The sequence below is a fragment of the Capricornis sumatraensis genome, chromosome 22 (genome assembly GCF_032405125.1).
Source record: "Capricornis sumatraensis isolate serow.1 chromosome 22, serow.2, whole genome shotgun sequence".
NCBI classification, from domain to species: Eukaryota; Metazoa; Chordata; class Mammalia; order Artiodactyla; family Bovidae; genus Capricornis; species Capricornis sumatraensis.
Window position 1 is genome coordinate 35,198,636 of NC_091090.1, and position 24,467 is coordinate 35,223,102.

Genomic DNA, 24,467 nt, shown 5'->3' on the forward strand with positions numbered 1-24,467 from the left:
CGTCTATGGGATTGCAGAGTCGGACACTACTGAAGCGACTTAGCAGCAGCAAGGCAGAAAAAGAGGAGTAGAGATGGCTTTTTCTTGCCATTATTGCTTATTAACTGCCTGCTGCTGCTGCTGCTAAGTCGCTTCAGTCGTGTCCGACTCTTGTGCGATCCCATAGACGACAGCCCATCAGGCTCCTCACTCTCTGAGATTCTCTAGACAAGAACACTAGAGTGGGTTGCCATTTCCTTCTTCAATGCATGAAAGTGAAAAGTGAAAGTGAAGTTGCTCAGTCCTGTCCGACACTTAGCGACCCCATGGACTGCAGCCCCCCAGGCTCCTCCATTCATGGGATTTTCCAGGCAAGAGTACTGGAGTTGGGTGCCATCGCCTTCTCCGGTTAACTGCCTAGGGAGGTAAAATAAGGGAAAGCATTACAACAGTTCTTATCGACATAGTAGGTGGCTCTGAAAAGAGCCTTTTTCAGTACAGAGAAAGCAGCAGCTTTGGATTATGCCCTCTCCCCGCGGATGCGGCGTGCAAGCTGGATGTCCTTGGGCATGATGGTGACGCGCTTGGCGTGGATGGCGCACAGGTTCGTGTCCTCGAAGAGCCCCACCAGGTAGGCCTCGCACGCCTCCTGCAGCGCCATCACCGCCGAGCTCTGGAAGCGCAGGTCGGTCTTGAAGTCCTGCGCGATCTCGCGCACCAGCCGCTGGAACGGCAGCTTGCGGATCAGCAGCTCCGTGGACTTCTGGTAGCGGCGGATCTCGCGCAGAGCTACCGTGCCGGGCCGGTAGCGGTGCGGCTTCTTCACGCCGCCGGTGGCCGGCGCGCTCTTGCGGGCCGCCTTGGTGGCCAGCTGCTTGCGCGGCGCCTTACCGCCGGTGGACTTGCGAGCGGTCTGCTTAGTGCGAGCCATGAGGCTAACAGAAAACTGGCAGGAGAGTGTTATGCTGCTGGTGCTGCTTCTGACATTATTTATAGAAGCAGATCAGTTTGATTCCTAGGTCCCGCGCTGTGATCTAATTGGTTCTCACTTTGCCTTTCGGAGAAATATGATGGGATTTCCTTTAAAAATTAAAAGTATAATCGAACTTTTATCCTGAGTCTATATAGTCCAGTATAATGAGTCCATAACAGTAATATGTGAAGTTTCATTCAGTACTGATTTTAATGTAGTTCATTGATTGCATTTTATGAACAGAGAAATAACCAATGGACTAAACAATTCTAATCTCGTCATCCGGAAAATTTTAAAATCCCGCCCTGACATGTCATTGGCCAGCTACTCCTCCTTTGTTCTTTTATTTATATTATACTTTTTGACAGAAAATTCACTTGACCATACATATGTATGTAAAGACATATATATCGTGTGCAATACATGCAAAACCTCTCAATGAGGCATTACGGTCTTGTTATCTACCTACATATACGTCATTCATAGCCTACAAGCGCAAATTTATGTTCTGATACGGAATTTTCTCAACATGGATTCTTTTGCATTTACAAATTATATACCTTTTTATAGGCAAGGGTAGAAACCTACTAACAAGTTTTTCTAAGACTATGGCGCATTAAGTGACCAATGAGTAACAATTTAGCACCTTTTTAGCAAATATGGGAAATGGTCTTCCCTTTTTAAAGACAACAGTTAACAGTGTAACATTAATCAATAAAACTTAGCTAAGATAATCCATTCGCTTTCATTGAACACGCTTGCTAGTTAAAGTATTCCAGCACTTTCTAGAGAAAGTGAGTGGCTCTGAAAAGAGCCTTTGATTTTCAGAACTGGGAATGTAATACTGCTAAACGTTTCACTTGCCCTTGGCCTTGTGATGGCTCTCAGTCTTCTTGGGCAGCAGCACCGCCTGGATGTTTGGCAGGACACCCCCCTGAGCGATGGTTACACGACCCAGCAGCTTGTTGAGCTCCTCGTCGTTGCGGATGGCTAGCTGTAGGTGACGCGGGATAATACGGGTTTTCTTGTTGTCCCGGGCCGCGTTGCCCGCCAGCTCCAGAATCTCGGCGGTCAGGTACTCCAGCACCGCCGCCAGGTACACCGGGGCCCCGGCACCGACCCGCTCGGAATAGTTACCCTTGCGAAGCAGCCGGTGAACTCGGCCCACGGGAAACTGAAGTCCGGCCCGCGAAGAGCGAGTCTTCGCCTTGGCACGGGCTTTCCCTCCTTGCTTTCCGCGCCCAGACATGGTAAACGTTGAGCAACAGGAACAGCAACAGAAAAAGCAGAAAAAAAATGCTCTATAAGCAGCAACAAGATGGCAGTTATAGTGCTGGGTGGAATTGCCGCATGAGAGATAGGATTGGTTAAAATCTTCTGTTTTTTGCGTAACCAATAAGAAAAGAGATCTGGTGGAGGTAAATTTACATAATCTCGTCACGAATGCATTGTCAAATCAGATATGAATATTCGTAAGCACCTTATTTGCATAGACCGCCTATAAAAGACGAGATTCTAGTTGCCAGCAGGCATTTCAAGATCTTTCTGTGTTGTAGGGTGTTGTGACTATAGGCATGCCTGAACCGGCTAAGTCCGCTCCTGCTCCTAAAAAGGGCTCTAAAAAGGCTGTGACTAAGGCTCAGAAGAAGGACGGCAAGAAGCGCAAGCGCAGCCGCAAAGAAAGTTATTCCGTGTACGTGTACAAGGTGCTGAAGCAAGTCCATCCGGACACCGGCATCTCATCCAAGGCTATGGGCATCATGAACTCCTTTGTCAACGACATTTTCGAGCGCATCGCTGGTGAGGCATCGCGCCTGGCTCATTACAACAAGCGCTCGACCATTACATCCAGAGAGATCCAGACCGCCGTGCGCCTGCTGCTTCCCGGGGAGCTGGCCAAGCACGCTGTGTCCGAGGGCACCAAGGCTGTCACCAAGTATACCAGCTCCAAGTAAATATAATATGCCTAGCCGCTGTTAAACCAAAGGCTCTTTTCAGAGCCACTTACATTTTCATTTAAGGAGTTGTGTGCTCTTTCTATATGGCTGGGCATTAAAGTGCAGTTCTATTTGCTGCCTGAGATAAAGTGAGAAGCTTTTATTTTGAGAAGAAGAACCTAACATTTCCCCAAACTTCTCTGTATTAAAACGTCCAGGTCTTTTTTTTTTTTTTTTTTTGGTCTCATTTTCATACGGAAACCAAGGGCGGCTGGCTAATTGTAGTTCCCAGCTACCCCCAACCTCTTTTTTCAGGCCAGATTCTATGTTCCCACATCAGCCTGACCCACGGAGTTAAGACAGGCTTCTGCTCCAGAGTTAAAGATGCTCTCCCCCGACATCCCCCCCGCCCCGCGCCTACGTATGGCAGGACCCCTTGATTACCTTTGTTAAAACTACCAATAGTTTTCTAGTTTCCTGACGGGACACTGAAGTGGTGCCAGTCTTCCCTTGATTTTCCTTATTTCACTTAATTTAAAAGTATTAGGCACTTTGATAATAATTACATTTTCCTTAATCTAGGTGTCGGGAGATTTCATAAAAAATGAACAAATTGACTTAGAGATGTAGCCTAATGCTGGGAGAGGAGGTTATTCTTGTAAAAAGACTTCTTGATGTGTTAAGAGATCTGTAGATGTGAAATGTTTTTCAATTCTATCTGGACATCTTTGAAAGAACATTGCCTCAGAAGAACATTGGATTTTGAATTTTGTGAGGTAAATAATCTTTGGTTCTCACAGCCTCAGTTTCTTACTGTAAAAATGAGAATATTATGGGAGTTCCCTGGGTTGTCCAAAGGTTAGGACTTGGCCTTTTCACTGCCTTGGCCTGTTCAATCCCTGGGAGGGAAACTAAGATCCTGCCAGCCCTGTGGAGCAGCACCCCCGCAACACCACCCCCCCCAAAATTTATTGTAGCCAACTCCATTGACAACACTTGTGTGTGAAAAAAATGCAATAATTATAATAAACACAAACATTAGATAGATACACAACTCATGAAGTTATTTATGGACATTATGAAGTCAATTTTTTCCATCATTCCTACACTTTACATATAAAAAAGACAAGTTTTTGAAGTAGTATTATACTCAGAAGTAATAATACTATAATGAGTGAGGAAAGTTCTGCTCCATGAAATTAGACATTGTTTTGTTCAGTAGGACCCTATGGGGCCTTCTGTGGAAAATTCTTCAAGAGATGGGAATACCAGACCACCTTACCTGCCTCCTGAGAAATCTTATGCAGGTGAAGAATTAACAGTTAGTTTGGACATGGAACAACAGACTGATTCCAAATTGGAAAAGGAGTACAAGGCATCTGGTCCCATCACATCATGGCAAATAGATGGCGAAACAATGGAAAGAGCGACAGGCTTTCTTTTCTTTTCTTGGGCTCCAAAATCACTGCAGATGATGACTGCAGCCATGAAATTAAAAGACGCTTGCTCCTTGTAGGAAAAGCTGTGACCAACCTAGACAGCATATTAAAAAGCAGAGACGTTACTTGGCCAACAAAAGTCCGTCTAGTCAAAGCTATGGTTTTTCCAGTAGTCATATATGGATGTGAGAGTTGGAGTATAAAGCAAGCTGAGTGCTGAAGAATTGATGCTTTTGAACTGTGGTGTTGGAGGATACCCTTGGGATTCCCTTGGACTGCAAGATCAAACCAGTCAATCCTAAGGAAAATCAGTCCTGGATATTCATTGATTAGAAGGATTGATGCTGAAGCTGAAGGTCCAATACTTTGGCCACCTGATGTGAAAAGCTGACTCATTGGAAAAGACCCTAATGCTGGATAAGATTAAAGGGAGGAGTATAAGGGGACGACAGAGAATGAGATGGTTTGCTGACATCACAGACTCTATGGACATGAATTTAAGCAAACCCAGGGATTTGGTGATGGACAGGAAGCCTGGTGTGCTGCAGTCCATGGTGTCACAAATAGTCGAACACAACTGAGCAACTGAGCTGAACTGATGGGGCCTTCCCCCATAACCTTTGTTTTAGATCCTCTCTGAGGTATCTTCCCTGATAGCTCAGTTGGTAAAGAATCTGCCTGGAATGCAGGAGACCCTAGTTTGATTCCTGGGTCAGCAAGATCTGCTGGAGTGGGATAGGCTACTCACTCCAGTATTCTGGCCTGGAGAGTTCCATGGACATGTGTATTCCATAGGGTCACAAAGACTTGGATACGACTGAGCGACTTTCACTGAGGTAGCAACATTTGATGCAAGCTTTCTGACTTCTTTTGCAGAAGTGAAAACCCTTCCACTGAATGGAAGATGTTAACTACTTCATGACCATGACCACCTAGCTATATGCCTCCTGGAGCCTAAAGTGAAGTGAAGAGGCTCAGTCACGTCTGAGTCTTTGCAACCCCGTGGACTGTAGCCTAATAGGCTCCTCCATCCATGGGATTCTTCAGGCAAGAATACTGGAGTGGGTTGCCATTTCCTACTCTAGGGGATCTTCCTGAACCAGGGATCAAACCTGGGTCTCCTGCATTGTAGGCAGACCCTTTACCCTCTGAGCCACCAGAGAAGCCTGGAACTGAAGATCTGATCAATGTAACACTTGTAACACCACCCTGTTACTCTGAATAAGTCAGTGCGAGAATTTTGTATAATCTAATCAAGTACCCTGGGAAACAACTTCCCTCAGCCACCTTTGAAAAACCCAGAAGCTTTAGGCTTTTTAGGGCCTGAACCACCTTTCATTGCAAGGCTTTAGAATAAGCCTTTCTCTATTCCCAATGCCAACGTTTCAGTTTGGCCTCACTGTGTGTTGGGCACAGGAGACTGAATTAACATTTCTGCTGTTAAAACCTAGACACCCTATCTACAAAAGGAAACGTAAATTGTTTCTGTTAAAGCAATATCAAAATTATGTGAGTCTGCAGCATTTAGGAAGCATTTACTAGTATCTATAGTCATTTTCATATTTACCCTTCTAAATTTTGGTTATGTAGTTATAACCTTATAGAACATCATTGAATAAATAATTAATCAATAATTCTTAAACATGTGTAGGTGCATTAATTTTTGGTTGGTGGTCTGACAAATTATCACAATTATAGTGGCTTAAAACAATACATTTATAATTTTATGGTTCTTTAGATCAACATTGAGAAATGAATCTCATTGAGGTAAAATCAAGCTGTCAGAGGGCTGTGGCCTTTAAGAGTGAATCTGTTTCCATGCCTTTTGCAACACCTGGAGTGTTATTTGTTCCTTTGCTCATGACACCTTTCCTAGATTTCAAAGTAAGCAATATCTGGCCAAATCATTTTCATGATGCCTTCTCTCTGGATGTGCACTCTGATTCCCTCTTCCATTGATTAAGGCCCTTGTATTATATTAGGTTCACTTGGGTTCTCTAGGATAACCTTCTATTTATTTATTTGGCCTCACCACCCAGCATGTGGGATCTTAGTTTACCAACCAACTAGGAATCAAACCCCTGCCCCCTGCAGTGGAAGCATGGAGCCCTAACCACTGGACCGCCAGGGTACTCCCTAGGATAGCCCTATTTAAAGTCAAATGATTAGTAACCTGCATGGCATCTGCAACCTTAATTCCCATTTGTTATGTGTCCCAACATATTCATACACTACAGAGATTAAAAATTAGACAAAATTGCAGAGGTATCATTGTATCTAGCACAGTAAATGAGAGTATTTTAAAAATTTGACAGAATGCTATATATTTTGCTTTTGGTGGGAGGAGGAACATATGGACACACTATTGTATGTAATTTCTGGGAGTTTGTATACTCCACTAAAGCTCATGGAGTAGGCCTGCTTTAGGTATTTACCGCTGGGACTACAGAAAGCAAAAATTGGCTATTTACAATAATATGAATTCTTAAGCACAGCTATATCGTTTAGTTTTCATTCTTTCAGTATATATTATATATTATATATTTATTATTTAAATATATATTATGTAATATATATATAGTTGCTTTTCTTCTTTATGTATATTGTGTTATTTGAATATTTGCATACATTTTTGTGTATGTTGTGTTGTAAACGTAAGTGTTGTGCTTTGGGTGGGAAGCCTGCGATTCATGAGAAAGTAATTTACACAATGTTATTAGGCTTTTATGGCTTTTTTCCTACCAGGGTGGAAATCCTAAAGTATTTTAAAATACACTCCTAGCATTTGTTCAATATGGGATGTCATTTATAGCGGTTTATAACCTTAAGCATCTTTGTAAATGGGGCTTCTCTGGTGGCTCAGCAGTAAAAAATCTGCCTGCAAGGCAGGAGACTTGGGACAGAAGGGCTGGGTCTCTGGTCTTGGAAGAACCCCTGAGGGAGAGCATGGTAACCCACTCCAGTAGTCTTGGCTGGAGAATCCCATGCACAGAAGAGCCTGGTGGGCTAAAGTCCAGAAGTCGCAAAGAATTAGACATGACTGCTGACTAAGCACACACACTCCCAGGTTTGTAATTATAAAAAAGGGTAAGTTATAACGACTGTTATATGTGTGTTCACATGACAGGAGAGTGTTGGTAACTGGAATGACGTATGAATTGTGTTTCCATTAATTTTTTTGCTGACTGAGATGAAAAAAATCATATGAAATCCACCTTGGGAGAAAGTAACATAGTTTAAGGGAGAGGATGCACCAAAATACCTTCTGGGCATTTCTTTCCTGAACTGCCAGTGTTATGAAACCCAATATGGTAGTTTGGCAATGGTCTAACTTTTCATTAGAGAAACCTTGGACAAATTGTCTTTACAACTAAATTCTAGAAACCGTGATACTCACTTTTCAACCAGTATGTTCATTAATTGCCTTGGTGCCATTAATATTTTGAAAAGTTATATTGCTTTAAGCAAATAAATTGAATACATGTACATTTTCTTACCACAACACTAATACAAGAAGCATTGCATTACATCTCCTATATAGCACAGGCCACATGAGGTCAGCCTGCTCCTGGTGTCACAGCCAGGACCACACCCTGAACACAGGGTACCTCCGGCAGAAGCAGCTGGTGGGTGGGTTCTGCATCCAAGCCTTCAGATCCTGGGCAGGCCTGGCCTTCCCCTGCCATGCTCTGCTTCCTTGACTGGAAAGGGCCCAGAACTGCCTCCCAGGTGCTGTACTGGCTGGAAATTTTGGGTTTGAGGTGGGACTGCTGGGTGAGGTGAGGGTGGGAGCTTTAGCTCTCTACTACTCAGCAAGACCTTTCAGCGCCTGGACACTCTGGGAGTGGGAAGCCTGCCGGTTCTTGGGCTGTGAGCAGGTGCTGCTCCCCACCAAATCGCATTTCCTCACCTGTAATATGGATGCATACACTAGCTCCTGGGAGACTGCAGCAGACAGCGGTGCCTCTCCGCTTACCCTGGTCAGCCTGTCACAGGCTCTGCCCACAGCGGGGATGTCTCCCCCACTGCATGCACCTTGGTTGGTCTGGTGTTTGGAACAGTTCGGCCCTGCGTCCAGTACGCTCCGATCACCTCGTCCACTACGGACCTGACAAGCCCACCTTACACTGATAAAAAAGCAGCATTGTAAAACCAAAGCTGCTCTTTTCATGAATTCAGTTTGTAAGTCCCACTATCACACCAGTTCAGATGTTCAGATGATACTTGCATGTCCACATTTGGCTAGACTTGAGCTAGTGAGCAGTCAAGGAAAAAAAAAAAAAAGCCAAGAAAAACCAATTTTGGCAACCGGTAGTTGTTACAACGCTTCTACTGAAAAACTGGGTGGCTCTTATAAGAGCCTTTGGAATCAAATATGAAAAACACCCCTTTTTCGGGATCACTTGGAGCTGGTGTACTTAGTGACAGCCTTGGTGCCCTCAGACACCGCATGCTTGGCCAGCTCCCCGGGCAGCAGCAGGCGCACGGCGGTCTGGATCTCCCTGGATGTGATGGTCGAGCGCTTGTTGTAATGTGCCAGGCGAGACGCCTCGCCCGCGATGCGCTCAAAGATGTCGTTGACAAAGGAGTTCATGATGCCCATGGCCTTGGACGAGATACCGGTATCCGGATGGACTTGCTTCAGCACCTTGTACACGTACACGGAGTAGCTCTCCTTGCGGCTGCGCTTGCGCTTCTTGCCGTCCTTCTTCTGGGCCTTAGTCACAGCCTTTTTAGAGCCCTTTTTAGGGGCAGGAGCGGATTTGGCTGGTTCAGGCATAGCAAACAAACGGCTTAAAGTCCAATCAAAGTAAAAACGGTGCTGCTGTCACATTGGTCCTGATATTTGTAGAAGTTGTATGCAAATATGGAATGTAAAATCCTGCAATCTGATTGGATACGTTTTGCTCATTAATATGGGGTATGCAAATTACGTGCTGTCAGGTTTCGTTTTTAATTGGTTGCTACCTTGAAGACACTTCAGCCAATCAAACGGCGTAAGTGACAATTCGGCTTACAAGTATAATTGCCTCTGATTTGTTAAGGTAACTCGTGTTTCATTTTCTTTTCTTTTGCTCGTTGTGTTGGTTAGACTTAAAATGTCTGGACGCGGAAAACAGGGTGGCAAGGCTCGAGCCAAGGCCAAAACCCGCTCTTCGCGGGCTGGACTTCAGTTTCCCGTGGGCCGAGTGCACCGTCTGCTTCGCAAAGGTAATTATGCCGAGCGGGTCGGTGCGGGAGCACCGGTGTATCTGGCGGCGGTGCTGGAGTACCTGACGGCCGAGATCCTGGAGTTGGCGGGTAACGCGGCCCGGGACAACAAGAAGACTCGCATCATCCCACGTCACCTGCAGCTGGCCATCCGCAACGACGAGGAGCTCAACAAGCTGCTGGGCAAAGTCACCATCGCTCAGGGCGGCGTCCTGCCCAACATCCAGGCCGTGCTGCTCCCTAAAAAGACCGAGAGTCACCATAAGGCCAAGGGCAAGTAAACTGGAATATTCCAAGTTCTTGTTCCTTGAACATTCAGTCTTAGCCAAAGGCTCTTTTCAGAGCCACCCACGTATTCATTAAAAGGGCTTACATTTTTTTTTTTTTTAAGCCGAATGCCTTTCAGGACAATTTGTCCATCTTGGAAGTGCTGAAATATTGATATCAGTATTTACACTTTGAAACGCCAAACTAATCACCCAGTTTAAAGTTAGAAAAAAAATTCCTCTTCTAAGTATGTGATCTACAGAAGCCTTGTATAACAAATAACTTGATTAATTCAACAGGTCCTCAGGGTTGTAAGTCTTGAGAAAAGTGTTGCAATAAGATAATGAAGAGTAGATACTGAAAGTTGACATGGAGGTACAGTTAGTGACCTACAGGTTGTTAAAGCCACTGCTTTAGTACTTATCCCCTGTTGAAAGAAATTGTTTTGCATTATAACGGGATAAATTTTTCTGCAATTTACACTTTCGCTTTTAATAGCCAGTCTCTACTAAGCTGGGCCCTAGTTAATTGTGAGTAAGCATACAGTATTGCATTGCCTGGATTTAAAATTCATTTAGGTAGGGCTTAATACCCGGTCACCTTGAGTTCAAGGAGCAAACAGTTACACTTGGGTTAATACAATAGAAAGTGTGAAATTATTCCATGTTTAATGTTTTTTTGTGCATTCTCGATAATTCTGTACGAAGAAATATTAAGAATCTCTAATAAGAATTGAACCCTGAACAGGCCCCAATCTGTGATTTGGGGTTGCTATCTATTTCATAAAGCCGCTTGTCTCCCGTGAAGACAAAGTCCTCTTCTCTGATAGAATATCTAACTAATATAGTTGGGTTTCGCATCTTCTAGGTAGAGGAGTCCAGAGATCGAGAGCTGGGGTTTCATTTGAGATAGAGGTAACCAGACCATCCAGACTGGGATGTAGTTACCCACAGAACGTTTCACTGTTAACCCAGTCTGGATTCACGGCAGTTATAGTAGTTAACGCCTTCAGTTCAGTTTGGTTCAGTCGCTCAGTCGTGGCCGACTCTTTGCGACCCAATGAATAGCAGCACGCCAGGCCTCCCTTTCCATCACCAACTCCCAGAGTTCACTCGAACTCATGTCCATCGAGTCAGTGCTGCCATCCAGCCATCTCATGTTCTGTCGTCCCCTACCTGTCCTGCCCCCAATCCCTCCCAGCATCAGAGTCTTTTCCAATGAGTCAGCTTTTCACATGAGGTGGACAAAGTACTGGAGTTTCAGATTTAGCATCAGGCCTTCCAATGAACACCCAGGACTGATTTCCTTTAGAATGGACTGATTGGATTTCCTTGCAGTCCAAGGGACTCTCAAGTCTTCTCGAACACCGCAGTTCAAAAGCATCAATTCTTCGGCGCTCAGCCTTCTTCACAGGCCAACTCTCACATCCATACATGACCACAGGAAAAACCATAGCCTTAACTAGACGAACCTTAGTCGGCAAAGTAATGTCTCTGCTTTTGAATATGCTACCTAGGTTGGTCATAACTTTTCTTCCAAGGAGTAAGCTTCTTTTTATTTCATGGCCTCAGTCACCATCTGCAGTGATTTTGAAGCCCCCACCCCCCCACCCCCAAAAGTCTGACACTGTTTCCACTGTTTCCCCATCTATTTGCCATGAAGTGATGGGACCAGATGCCATGATCTTAGTTTTTGAATGTTGAGTTTTAAGCCAGCTTTTTCACTCTCCTCTTTAACTTTCATCAAGAGGCTTTTTTGTTCCTCTTCACTTTCTGCCATAAAGGTGGTGTCATCTGCATATCTGAGGTTATTGATATTTCTCCCGGCAATCTTGATTTCACCTTGTGCTTCTTCCAGCCCAGCGTTTCTCATGATGTACTCTGCATAGAAGTTAAATAAGCAGGGTGACAATATACAGCCTTGACGTACTCCTTGTCCTATTTGGAACCAGTCTGTTTTTCCATGTCCAGTCCTAACTGTTGCTTCCTGACCTGCATACAGGTTTCTCAAGAGGCAGGTCAGGTGGTCTGGTATTCCCATCTCTTTCAGAATTGTCCACAGTTTATTGTGATCCACACAGTCAAAGACTTTGGCATAGTCAATAAAGCAGAAATAAATATTTCTCTGGAACTCTCTTTATTTTTCCAAGATCCAGTGGATGTTGGTGTACTGAAGGAGGAACTCCCCAGGTCGGTAGGTGCCCAATATGCTACTGGAGATCAGTGGAGAAATAACTCCAGAAAGAATGAAGGATGGAGCCAAAGCAAAAACAATACCCAGTTGTGGATGTGACTGGTGATAGAAACAAGGTCCAATGTTGTAAAGAGCAATATTGCATAGGAACCTGGAATGTTAGGTCCATGAATCAAGGCAAATTGGAAGTGGTCCAACAGGAGATGGCAAGAGTAAATGTCGACGTTCTAGGAACCAGTGAACTAAAATGGACTGGAATGGGTGAATTTAACACAGGTGACCATTATATCTACTACTGTGGGCAGGAATCCCTTAGAGAAAATGGAGTAGCCATCATGGTCAATAAAAGAGTCCGAAATGCAGTACTTGGATGCAATCTCAAAAACGACAGAATGATCTCTGTTCATTTCCAAGTTCACTCCTTAATAGTTTCTAAAAGGTGTTATGTCTTTCCACGTGTCTTTAGTCTCCCTTTTCCCAATATCTTAGAGATATTATCAGATCACAACCTATATGGGTGTAAAATCTGAAACTTTTATATATCATTAATATAGATTGCACTGTAATTCTAGGGATTCCTTTCTCCTATGGCCACAGCTCTCACTCCAAGCAAAAAATTGATACTGGTACATGATGGCTTGGAATGAACTGCAAGAGTGCATCCAGTTACTGCCAAGGGAAAGCCATTTAGGTCTTACGGGGAAGTTAGAGAAGGGTGGGTTCGGGGCCCTGGTTTGGCAGTTACAATAAAATTTCAGGCATTGCAGAGTACATCATGAGAAACGCTGGACTGGAAGAAACACAAGCTGAAATCAAGATTGCTGGGAGAAATGTCAATAACCTCAGATGTGAAGATGACACCAACCTTATGGCAGAAAGTAAAGAGGAACTAAAAAGCCTCTTGATGAAAGTAAAAGAGGAGAATGAAAAAGTTGGCTTAAAGCTCAACATTCAGAAAACGAAGATCATGACCTCCAGTCCCATCACTCCACGGGAAATCGATGGAGAAATGGTGGAAACAGTGTCAGACTTTATTTACTGGGGCTCCAAAATCACTGCAGATGGTGATTGTAGCCATGAAATTAAAAGAAGCTTACTCCTTGGAAGAAAAGTTATGACCAACCTAGATAGCATATTCTAAAGCGGAGACGTTACTTTGCCAACACGACTGAGCGACTTCACTTTCACTCTTCACTTTCATGTATTAGGAAATGGCAACCCACTCCAGCGTTCTTGCCTTGAGAATCCCAGGGACAGGGGAGCCTGGTGGGCTGCCGTTTATGGGGTCGCACAGAGTCGGACAGGACTGAAGTGACTTAGTAGTAGTAGTAGTAGTAGTAGTAGTAGTAGTAGTCAAGGCTATGGTTTTTCCTGTGGTCATGTATGGATGTGAGAGTTGAACTGTAAAGAAGGCTGAGCGCCAAAGAATTGATACTTTTGAACTGTTGTGTTGGAGAAGACTCTTGAGAGTCCCTTGGACTGCAAGGAGATCCAACCAGTCCATTCTGAAGGAGGTCAACCCTGGGATTTCTTCGGAAGGAATGATGCTAAAGCTGAAACTCCAGGACTTTGACCACCTCACGCGAAGAGTTGACTCATTGGAAAAAGACTCTGATGCTGGGAGGGATTGGGGGCAGGAGGAGAGGGGGACGACCGAGGATGAGATGGCTGGATGGCATCACTGACTCGATGAACGCGAGTCTGAGTGAACTCCGGGAGTTGGTGATGGACAGGGAGGCTTGGCGTGCTGCGATTCATGGGGTCGCGGAGTCGGACACGACTGAGCGACTGAACTGAACTTCCAACTTCTGCTTTCATATGATCTCTGAACCCCTAAAGTGATGGTGCTCAATCCTATCACATACAACACTCTTCCTATAACGAATACTGTAACTACTTCCTATACTTATACTGAAGTGGAATTTATAGATAATATAATCTATCAATACATATCTTAACTAATATAAAAAAGAAAATAAAAGGAAGGTATCTGTTAAAAGAGTTAAAAAAGAGAAATGTAGAAATTGATACAAAATTAGCCTTACTAAACTTGAATGAGGATATAAAAATAACTTGACCAATCACGTGCAACATGCGCCTTTTCAGAAAGTGATCAAAAGAAAGCCAGTCTCAAGTGCCAGATTTGAAAAATTTTATTCCACGAACATTAAGCATTGTGGTAATTTGTGTTAAATGCCACAGAACATTGTAAAGAAATGGCATGAGGAGACCGAGGCGACAAAGTGTTGAAAATAGCGATTCAAAAGAAGGCTCACGTCATCGGGGAGTGAACTTGTGTAGCAATACCTTCACTACAAGCCATAAGGAACAATTGACCTGTCCAATCAGAACGAGACTCTATATACTGGAAGAAAGGGGCAGGGCTTCGTTTTCCCGTCAGTTAGCGGCTTTTGGGAAATCTGTCATGGCTCGCACTAAGCAGACCGCTCGCAAGTCCACCGGCGGTAAGGCGCCGCGCAAGCAGCTGGCCACCAAGGCGGCCCGCAAGAGCGCGCCGGCCACCGGCGGCGTGAAGAAGCCGCACCGCTACCGGCCCGGCACGGTAGCTCTGCGTGAGATCCGCCGCTACCAGAAGTCCACGGAGCTGCTGATCCGCAAGCTGCCGTTCCAGCGGCTGGTGCGCGAGATCGCGCAGGACTTCAAGACCGACCTGCGCTTCCAGAGCTCGGCCGTGATGGCGCTGCAGGAAGCGTGCGAGGCCTACCTGGTGGGGCTCTTCGAGGACACGAACCTGTGCGCCATCCACGCCAAGCGCGTCACCATCATGCCCAAGGACATCCAGCTCGCCCGTCGCATCCGCGGGGAGAGGGCGTAGATGTTTTTTCCCCCGATAAGTAACCGAATTTCAACCCAAAGGTTCTTCTGAGAGCCACTACATTTTCTGGTAAGGAGTTGTGTACTGGTATCTCCATTTCGAGCGAAGAGGAAACTTAACTCAAGCGGTATTATTACAAGCTCTTTAATAAGAAGAGTTGGGTGGCTCTGAAAAGAGCCTTTAAGAAACTTAATCCTTTCATTTTCCTACTTTCTGGGGGTCGCCTTTTTCGGCTGGACAGCTTTAAGCTTGGCTACCTTGGGCTTATGAACTTTAGCTTTGACTGGATTCTTGGCTGCCTTGGGCTTGGCTGTCTTCACCTTTTTCGGGCTTTTGGCCACTTTCTTCGCCCCAGTAGCAGGTTTCGCCTTCTTCAAGGTCGTCTTAGCGGTTTTCTTCGGGGTGGCCACAGCCGTGGCTTTCTTGGGCTTCTTAGCCGCCCCAGCAGCCTTCTTGGGTTTGGCCGCGACCGCCGCCTTCGCCTTGGGCTTGGTCTCCCCGGTGGCTGCCTTCTTGTTGAGCTTGAAAGAGCCGGAAGCCCCGGTGCCCTTGGTCTGCACCAGGGTGCCCTTGCTCACCAGGCTCTTGAGACCCAGCTTGATGCGGCTGTTGTTCTTTTCCACATCGTAGCCGGCGGCCGCCAGTGCCTTTTTGAGCGCAGCCAGAGACACGCCGCTGCGCTCCTTGGAGGCGGCGACAGCCTTGGTGATGAGCTCGGACACCGAGGGCCCGGACGCCTTACGCTTCGCAGCATTGGTGGACTTGCGGGCCTTTTTCTTCACAAGTGTCTTCTCCGCAGAAGAAGGAGCAGGTGGCGCGGCAGGTACAGTTTCAGACATGATTGTCGGTTTGGTTGCCTAAGAGTTAAAAAGTAAAGTCTCAGTGTTGAGTAGCTAGGCCTCCGAGCGTCTCTGTATTTATACACACAGCGCCACTGCTCGCTGATTGGTTCCCAGCTGTCTTCATCTTGACAACAACCTAGTCTCAGCTCTGTCCCGGAATTGTGTTTGTTACAATTCAAGAAAGCAAAATATAAAAAATTTCCTGTGGAGGCATCACACCAAGTATATTCTACAATGAACCAGGACACCTCAAGGTTTGAGACTTTTGTGGTTACTTCCTCCAGTTTTTATCACGTCTTTTAAAGCCTTTTTCAAAAGCCCCTAACATTCGTGCAGATTCAGAGGTCAGAGGGACAACTTTTTGATTTTCTTTTAAAACACAAATCTTCTCTGTGTGTCTTCAATAACATACTCTCAGGTAACATTCTATAGATTCTTGGCTTTTCATGCCTTCAACACTGGCTTGATTCTTAGTGAGATTTGCCCAGAAAATCTGTTTCATATGAAGAGAAATAACACAGACACTTTCACTTCTCTACAAAAAGCTGTAGTAAAGGCTCCTTGGAATAGTAGCAATATCTGATAAGAAAACTCATTAGTTAGTTTGAAAAAGTTTTATCATAGCTTTTTGTGACTATTTAGAGGGTTAGATAATTTGGGGACTTTAGGCATTCAAAATCTTTCTAGGAAAATGGCAAAAGCAATAACCAATGATCGTCTTGTCATGATAGTTGTGCCTGTGTTGCACTAGCTGATGGCAGAGAAGATTCATGTAAAGACTGCTTTATGGGTTTTAAAAATTATTTCATTTACATTGATTTTACAAAGAAGGATCACTTATTAAAATATTCACAAGCTCTTGAGTTCTGAGTTCTGTCCTGCTTCTGAAAGATAACTTTGGGAAAGTAAGTAACAGAATTAAAGAATATACACATGTACAACACTCACACACATACATAATTCCGTTAAGAGAGGGAAATTTAAAAGCATTTATATTCACTACTATGTTTCTTATTTAATCAAGGATATAAGTTTATAGGAAACACATTGTAGCTTATACTTTCTGTTCAATAGGAAATAGATTGATGGTAAAAAGTAAAAAGAGCTTTGATTTTCTTCTTCACTTCTCAAACTATGTCTTTAACATATTATGTTTATTTTGAAGCTGCCATGGACTTCTTTGTATTTTTGATAAAGCTTATGAGCCCCTTTCCCGAATAGTGCTTTTTAGTGCTTAATTCATATACGATTACAAAGGAAAACAGTTATAATAAAATATCATTATCAAATTTATTAAAAAACCCAAATTGGTGAGGTATGCATGTGTTCTTTATTAATTCATCACATAACAAGATTACCCATACGACCAAGTTAAGAAGGTGTAATATATTTAAACAATATGAGAGATGGAGATTGACAGCTGAAACTTCAACTTGATATGAATATAGCTCAGGTCCTATCACCCACACTGTTTGTTGCCTGCATTCAGAATAGGAGGAAATGCTAAGGTTTGGTTGTAGTATAATAAAAATAAAGTTGGAGTTTTTGTTCTATACAATGATCTGAATCCATCTATATGTCCCATGTTAAGAACTCTATTCTAGAATTTGTTTCTGTGCACTGTACACTCATGGAGCAGCTTTGATAATCTTGGTTGTCCTCAGACCATAGAGCTTTGATAAACTTTGTCCTCCTCACAGATCATGGAGAAAAAGCAAAAAAAAAAAAAAAAAAAAATCTAACTAAGTCATCTGGAACTCAAAGGAATTAACCATTCATTAAATCTTTATTTGGGCTTCCTTGATGGCTCACACAGTAAAGGAACTGCCTGCAATGTAAGAGACTGGGGCTTGATCCATGGGTGGGGAAGATCTGGAGGAGGGAATGGCTACCCACTCTGGTATTCTTGCCTGAAGAATTCCATGGGTAGAGGAACCTGGCGGGCTACAGTCCATGGGGTCGCAGAGTCAGACAGGACAGAGCAACTAACACATTAAAAAAAAAAAAATCCAAAATTTTATGTTATTTTGTGGAATCCTCAAAGGAAGATTTTAGTAAATTAATTACTTAGACTTTCACTTTAGATGCATGAATTTTGAGTGGAGGAGTTGAGAGAAGACAGGATACTGTAATATGTCATAATAAATAATGCTGAGTTTTGCCTCTTTGCAGATGTTTAAAAAAAGTTGTATTGTCTCTTTTAAATTTCAGTGCTCTTTAATTTACACTTTCTTATACATTTAAAAGGAAAAAAAAAATGTATAGACTGCTCAAGGTCACAAACCAGTACGTGGAGCAGTCTGTCTCCAGAGCTTGACTGGAGTAATGCCACCGGCTTGCAGAAATAGAATGTGGTTACAGATATAATGCCAGATATAACCTGTTTGCAAATTAATTTATAATCATGCCACAAATTTTAGGCTTACAGCCCAATAAGTTTTTTTTAATTCACTTTCGGCTATACATATTGATAAATCACCAGTGTAGCACTCAACGGATGTTTAAATCCATAGTTAAAGCACTTCATAAATGACAATAGCATGAGTTATCTGATTATTTCATACTCTAAGAAGTCTGAAGTACAAGTATCAGGCTTCTTTCGGGAAACTGTATGAACTGTTGCCTCACTTAATGACTGCCCGTTTTGTAGGAACGCACAAACACAGATATCCATAAACAGGAAAAAAATTTATATTCCATCTCCATGATCCAGTCGCAACAGGCGCCTTGTCTAGCTGCTAAGCTGTGACCAAGCGACAAATAAGCGAAGGGCGGGAACCGAATGTGGTTAACGCCCCTGCTCTTGCAGTTTTCAAACAGGTCCGTTCAGTTACTATAAATATTCTAAAAGGTACTTAATCCTGTTCACTGTTTAATCTGCAGCTCAATAATGTCTGGTCGCGGTAAAGGCGGAAAGGGGCTCGGGAAAGGTGGTGCTAAGCGCCATCGTAAAGTTCTGCGAGATAATATCCAGGGTATCACTAAGCCAGCCATTCGTCGCCTGGCCCGTCGTGGTGGTGTTAAACGGATTTCTGGGCTCATCTATGAGGAGACTCGCGGAGTGCTAAAGGTGTTCCTGGAGAACGTGATCCGGGACGCGGTCACCTACACCGAGCACGCCAAGCGCAAAACTGTCACCGCCATGGACGTGGTCTACGCGCTCAAGCGCCAGGGACGCACTCTCTACGGCTTCGGCGGCTAAGTTCGAGGCAACCGTTTGGCATAGGCTAATAAAACCAAAGGCCCTTTTCAGGGCCACTTACCCACTCACTTAAAAGAGTTTTGCACTTTATGGTACAGAGATGTTTAGGCTGCCACTGCTTTTAGCCCATAGGCTTACGTTGACTTACATTCCCACCCTACCTTCTCCCGCCACCCAGCGTTTCTGATTAGTTGCAGACCACCAGAGGTTATCAACAACCTCAAGTTGAATTTCTATTTAATATACTTGAACTGTACATTTAGCGGGTTGTAGTTAAGAGGCCAGCTCAATGCGGTAGACACTTTGCACAGCCGTTAGTGAAAAGCTGAAAGGCGTCTAGAAATAAAAGGTAAAGTCTGATGCTAGGAAAATGGAAGAACCTAGATAGGCATTTTTGAACTGAAAAAACAGCATGCCTTCTCGGACATAACAATAAAGGGGAGTGTGTGATCATAAAATATTTTGAAGACTGAAATTCTACTACAGAAAACTACTTGGTGATTAAGATTGTAAGTCGACTGTGTATATTATATTTATATAGAGAGTAGTTAGGGTTCTTGAGTTTTAAAGTGGAATGGAGACAGACTGACTTGTCTTTGCTTCTCTGAACTGTCCTCCCATTCCAAAGGATCTCTTAATTGAACCTTTCATTAAGGTTGATATAAGTGCTTCATATAAAAAATACAGGTTTATGTTCCCACTCCAGTATTGTTACCTTGGAGAAGCCCCATGGACCGAGGCCCCTGGTGGGCTACAGTCCATGGGGTTGCAAAGAGTTGGACACCACTGAGCAACTAAGCACACTGCACACGTTTACAAAGTTGTCATTATGTTGGCTCCAAATATTTAGAGTTTAAATATTTAATAATCTAGTCCCTTGCACTGCAAGGAGATCCAACCAGTCCATCCTAAAGGAGATCAGTCGTGGGTGTTCATTGGAAGGACTGATGTTGAAGCTGAAACTCCAATACTTTGGCGACCTCATGTGAAGGGCTGACTCATTTGAAAAGATTGATGCTGGGAAAGATTGTGGGCAGGAGGAGAAGGGGACAACAGAGGATGAGATGGTTGGATGGCATCACTGACTCGATGGACATGGGTTTGGGTGGACTCTGGGAGTTGGTGATGGACAAGGAGGCCTGGTGTGCTGTGGTTCAAGGGGTTGCAGAGTCGGACATGACTGAGCGACTGAACTGAACTGAATCTATGCCACTGAATAAATAGTTTCTTATGTTTTCAAGAAATAATCTCAATACCGTTCCTCAGAGATGAAAAGGAGAAGGAAATCTCGTGCACAAGGATGCTATTTTCTCTCTCGTTGGATAAGTCGTTTAAACCTCTGTATTACTCCGTTTCCTTATCTGTAAAATGGAGATAACTTTAATTCCTATCTTATAGTTTCAGGGGTGAATGACATTAAATAGTACTTCATATTTCGGCCACTGCCTGTCACATCGTAAATGCTCTATGTTTTGGGTGTTGTTATTTGCATTATTGGTATTCTTATTTCTCATGACATCAAAGAGACACGGAGAAAAAGAAAGTGGCATTTGAACCATGATGACATACATTTGAAGTCTTGAATAATCATTTTCTATATTTGTGGGCTTTAGCAAACTGCTAACCACTGTTCCTTTATCTGTAATGTAGGAGTAAATTCATATTTTTGTGAGGATTGAGTGAAATAACCTAGGAATATGTTTATGTATATGTTAACAAATATAGTTTATATTTGTTCTTAAATTTCTTTTGTATCTAAACATGAAGAAAACAATTACAGATAATTAAAAAATCTTTCTAGAAAGTTAAATTTGCTGACTATATTTAAGGAATTACTGAACACTTAGGCCTTTTTCTTCAGTCCCTTTTTTTTTTTTTCAATTTTACGAAAACAAATCTGATTAATCCAGGTGGGCAGATGCCTACATCAATCAAATATGATGGCCCAAGAGAGAAGGTAACAAGATAATGGCCACACATGGGGCTCTGTCCTAAGTAGAGTTGTTTCCAGGCCATAAACTCATTTTTACCACCCAGAAACTCCTGTGTTAGCTTTTTCTTCACCATATAGTAGATGTTCTCAAAACCTACTACATAAAGAGCATCTTTATTTGCTGGGCATTTTTTTTGTAAGCCAAATTCTCACAGCTCCCCAGAGCTAATGAAACAGAAACTTTGGAAATGGGGCCAGCAATCTATCCTTTAACAAGCCATCTTGGTGATTTTGATGTATACTCAAGTTTTTTTATAGATTCAGTACACAATTCAGCTCTTGAGACTTGAATGTACAAGGAACTTGGCGGATGTACCTTCTGTCTAGAAGGTTCTTACATCAGGCAGTGCACGTGCCATCTCAAAGGTCATTTGCCCTCTTTCCTTACTAATACAATCTCAGTTTTTTTAAGGTCTCCATTTTCTCCCTGCTTTGTGCTCCAGGAAAAGCAGAGTCCCTCTCTTAGTCTCAGGAATGGGGTTCTGATTCCACCCAAGTCCCTCAGTATTGACTAATGTGAGGGAGGGAGGTGAGGGTGGATATACAGCCAGTTGTTTGTGGCTCTGAGAGCCTTAAACAGTGGAGTTCAGCTTCCCCAAGAATGTAGTCATTAGGCTGAAACTGGAGTTGCTGGTCAATAAACTGTGTATATGCTGGGGATTCATGTGGAATCAGGAACATTTCAGGCAAAGAATAACTGCAGAGGCCTGGAGGCTGGAGAAAGAGTCCCACAGTTTAAAGGATGTAGGGGAAGGAGGTTGGTGGGAACAACCCCCCCACCCCCCCCCCCCCAAAAAAAAGAAGAAACACAAGACTAAAATAGAGAGAAAAGAAATCCTTTCCGTTTGGGCTGGAGAGAGATGAGGGCCAGACTTTGCAGGGCTTGTGGCCATAGCATAGATTTTTTTATTTCTGTGAGATGGGGGATCATCCAAAGGCTGTGAGCAGGTAAAATTAAAACACACACACACACACACACACACGAAACATAAAGCCCCCCACGGTGACTCTGGAATAGAAACCAAATTCACTATGAACAGAAGAGTTTCATTATCACCTCAAACTCAAAGCAAGGTGATCAGAATCAGTCCAAGAGCAAATTGTAATTTGGCAACCTGAAAATAAACTGGTTTGTATCCTAGTGCTTATTTTTTTTTTTTTTAACCTTTTTGAGACAATAAAAGGGAGCTCGGATAGACTGGCCAGGGAGGCCACCTAGGATTGTTTCTAAAGAACAATAATAGCAGTTCTTGGGTGGATTTGGCATTTCCATGTGTGGGTGAGGTGCCCTTAACCGAACCCTTCATTCCTAACTTCCAAAAGGGCCCCTTTAATTTGCAGTTTCCAGAAATATGAGGAAGAGTCCTGCCTTTTATCTTTCAGAATTTATTCTCTTGAGCATAAACCATAGGCTTTCAAACCTCGGTGTTTGGCTCGCAACGTTAAAAAGCATCATTACATCCACAGTTCTCCTTGTTTGCGTTCTGAGCCGGCCCTGAGGACCCCTCTTCTTTGTCACCAGGATAGCTGCCTTTTCTGAACTGAGCGCGGGGAGGACTGGAAGCAGGATAGGGGGATGGGCTCCGAAGATCGAGGTGACCGGACGGACTGGAGAGATTGTTAAGAGACAGGTTTCATAGTATGTGGCCGCACCAGTGAGAAGACTGAGTAGGCTGAATACAGAATTCTGTGAACTTTGCAAGTCTAGTTTGTAAAATGAGTCAGGAGATTGGGATGATTGTATTCTTAAAAAAAAAAAACAACCTAATGACGAAAGCCTCTTTAAAATCCAGGAGGAAGAGAAAATTAAAAAAAATAACTATTGTTCCCTTACTGGAGAGTTGCCGCCACCAAACATGTAAAGAATCTTAGATAAAACTAGAAAGCCCTAGGCAAAGGGCTAGGGGTAGGCGAGAGGGAGTAAAAGGAATTAGTAGGAGTAGTGAAAGTCACTCAGTCGTGTCCGACTCTTGCGACCCTATGGGCTGTAGCCCGCAAGGTTCCTCCATCCATGGGATTCTCCATGCAAGAATATTGGAGTGGGTTGCCATTTCCTTCTCCAGGGGATCTTCCCGATCCAGGAATCGAACGAATGTCTTCTGCATTGCAGGCAGATTCTTTACCGACTGAACTAGGAGGGAAGCTCTGGATCCACTCAAAAGAACCTGGGTGGAGACCCGCAACGTCATACTTACGAAGTTCCGGTTTTAGAGAGCGGGATTTTCAAACCTAAATGTTGCCTGTAGAATTCGGCAGGGTGACGATTTAGATATAACCAAGATCAGAGATTCATACAGTGCCTGTAGTAGCCAACGGATCACCCTGTACAAATTTCATCAAGATAACCTGGAGCTCCAAGAATTGGGGTCAGCAGATTATTTCAGCCGACGTTCAGTTAGGCTGCTGCGGACCTTTGTAAGCGGAACCATTGGTAGAAAGTAGTGCTTTGGTAAATACGTGTTATCCTAAACACTGATTGAACAGCTCGTATTCACAGCAGTACGCAGCTCTGATGGTGAAACCATGAGATGGCTCTGAAAAGAGCCTTTGGGTTTTATAGCTACTACAAATATATCTACTTGGAGCTGGTGTACTTGGTGACAGCCTTGGTGCCCTCGGATACGGCGTGCTTGGCCAGCTCCCCGGGCAACAGCAGGCGTACGGCGGTCTGGATCTCCCTGGATGTGATGGTTGAACGCTTGTTGTAATGGGCCAGGCGCGATGCCTCGCCAGCGATGCGCTCGAAAATATCATTTACGAACGAATTCATGATTCCCATGGCCTTGGACGAGATGCCCGTGTCGGGGTGGACCTGCTTCAGCACCTTGTACACGTACACGGAGTAGCTCTCCTTGCGGCTGCGCTTGTGCTTCCTGCCATCCTTCTTCTGAGCCTTGGTCACCGCCTTTTTGGAGCGCTTCTTAGGGGCCGGTGCGGACTTGGCTGGTTCTGGCATTACGGAGACAGTGTCTTCTGACAGAAAATAAAATGGCGGCAACGTTATGCAAATGAGGGCCTACTTTCACAATTGCTCATTGGTTCACTTGCATACAAATAAATAATTCCAGATCTACTTTCTCATAGCTGGGACAGTTTTTCAGCAATCAGGCCAATTTTTAAAAATCTAGTTAACCTTTTAATAATAAATTCTGTTTCGTTTATAACAATTCAGACTAGTTTGTTTTAAAAACCAGAAGTCACTCTCGGCAGTGCTTTGAAATTACCAAAGAAGCAAAGCTCGAGGCACAGTTCTGTCTCCTATTTGCTAGGCTTGTTTATACCTCCTTGAAAGCAGTATCATTACATCTGAATCTAGATTTTAGACCAGGGAGAGGAAACGAACTGTGGTCATCCAGACAATTCCAAGTACAATGTTTCCTATTGTACACAAGATGCAGAAATAGAGTGTGAAAATAAAGGGTAGGGGGGAAAAGTACATCACTTGAAGGGAGATAAGGAATTTCGTAGCCCATATGGATATGATCCTTCGAACTGGAAAGGATTAAATCACATCTAGCCACAAAGGAAGGTCAGAAATAGGTTCTTCAGTCTAACCAGTGAAAAGATTAAACACACACAGAAATGGAAGAACCCG

The 24,467-nt window shown here is 43.7% G+C and overlaps 9 protein-coding genes across 9 annotated transcripts; 4 read left to right on the forward strand and 5 right to left on the reverse strand.

The window, feature by feature from the left end:
- Positions 1–499: 499 nt before the first annotated feature.
- Positions 500–910, reverse strand: LOC138069424 (histone H3.1). Its single transcript, XM_068960719.1, has one exon. The coding sequence runs from the start codon at positions 908–910 to the stop codon at positions 500–502; it is 411 nt and encodes a 136-aa protein (XP_068816820.1).
- Positions 911–1,514: 604 nt separating this feature from the next.
- Positions 1,515–2,209, reverse strand: LOC138098025 (histone H2A type 1-B). The gene has a single exon (XM_068994236.1). The coding sequence runs from the start codon at positions 2,199–2,201 to the stop codon at positions 1,809–1,811; it is 393 nt and encodes a 130-aa protein (XP_068850337.1). The 5' UTR covers positions 2,202–2,209; the 3' UTR covers positions 1,515–1,808.
- A 314-nt stretch (positions 2,210–2,523) lies between these two features.
- Positions 2,524–2,907, forward strand: LOC138069250 (histone H2B type 1-C/E/F/G/I). Its single transcript, XM_068960472.1, has one exon. The coding sequence runs from the start codon at positions 2,527–2,529 to the stop codon at positions 2,905–2,907; it is 381 nt and encodes a 126-aa protein (XP_068816573.1). The 5' UTR covers positions 2,524–2,526.
- A 5,820-nt stretch (positions 2,908–8,727) lies between these two features.
- On the reverse strand, positions 8,728–9,108 carry LOC138069271 (histone H2B type 1-C/E/F/G/I). Its single transcript, XM_068960513.1, has one exon. The coding sequence runs from the start codon at positions 9,106–9,108 to the stop codon at positions 8,728–8,730; it is 381 nt and encodes a 126-aa protein (XP_068816614.1).
- Positions 9,109–9,427: 319 nt separating this feature from the next.
- Positions 9,428–9,820, forward strand: LOC138098036 (histone H2A type 1). The gene has a single exon (XM_068994250.1). It carries the CDS (start codon positions 9,428–9,430, stop codon positions 9,818–9,820), a length of 393 nt encoding a protein of 130 aa, XP_068850351.1.
- A 4,604-nt stretch (positions 9,821–14,424) lies between these two features.
- Positions 14,425–14,835, forward strand: LOC138069418 (histone H3.1). The gene has a single exon (XM_068960713.1). It carries the CDS (start codon positions 14,425–14,427, stop codon positions 14,833–14,835), a length of 411 nt encoding a protein of 136 aa, XP_068816814.1.
- An 83-nt stretch (positions 14,836–14,918) lies between these two features.
- Positions 14,919–15,696, reverse strand: LOC138069352 (histone H1.4-like). Its single transcript, XM_068960609.1, has one exon. The coding sequence runs from the start codon at positions 15,672–15,674 to the stop codon at positions 15,042–15,044; it is 633 nt and encodes a 210-aa protein (XP_068816710.1). The 5' UTR covers positions 15,675–15,696; the 3' UTR covers positions 14,919–15,041.
- A 2,871-nt stretch (positions 15,697–18,567) lies between these two features.
- Positions 18,568–18,879, forward strand: LOC138069544 (histone H4). The gene has a single exon (XM_068960867.1). It carries the CDS (start codon positions 18,568–18,570, stop codon positions 18,877–18,879), a length of 312 nt encoding a protein of 103 aa, XP_068816968.1.
- Positions 18,880–23,447: 4,568 nt separating this feature from the next.
- On the reverse strand, positions 23,448–23,828 carry LOC138069270 (histone H2B type 1-C/E/F/G/I-like). Its single transcript, XM_068960512.1, has one exon. The coding sequence runs from the start codon at positions 23,826–23,828 to the stop codon at positions 23,448–23,450; it is 381 nt and encodes a 126-aa protein (XP_068816613.1).
- Positions 23,829–24,467: the final 639 nt, after the last annotated feature.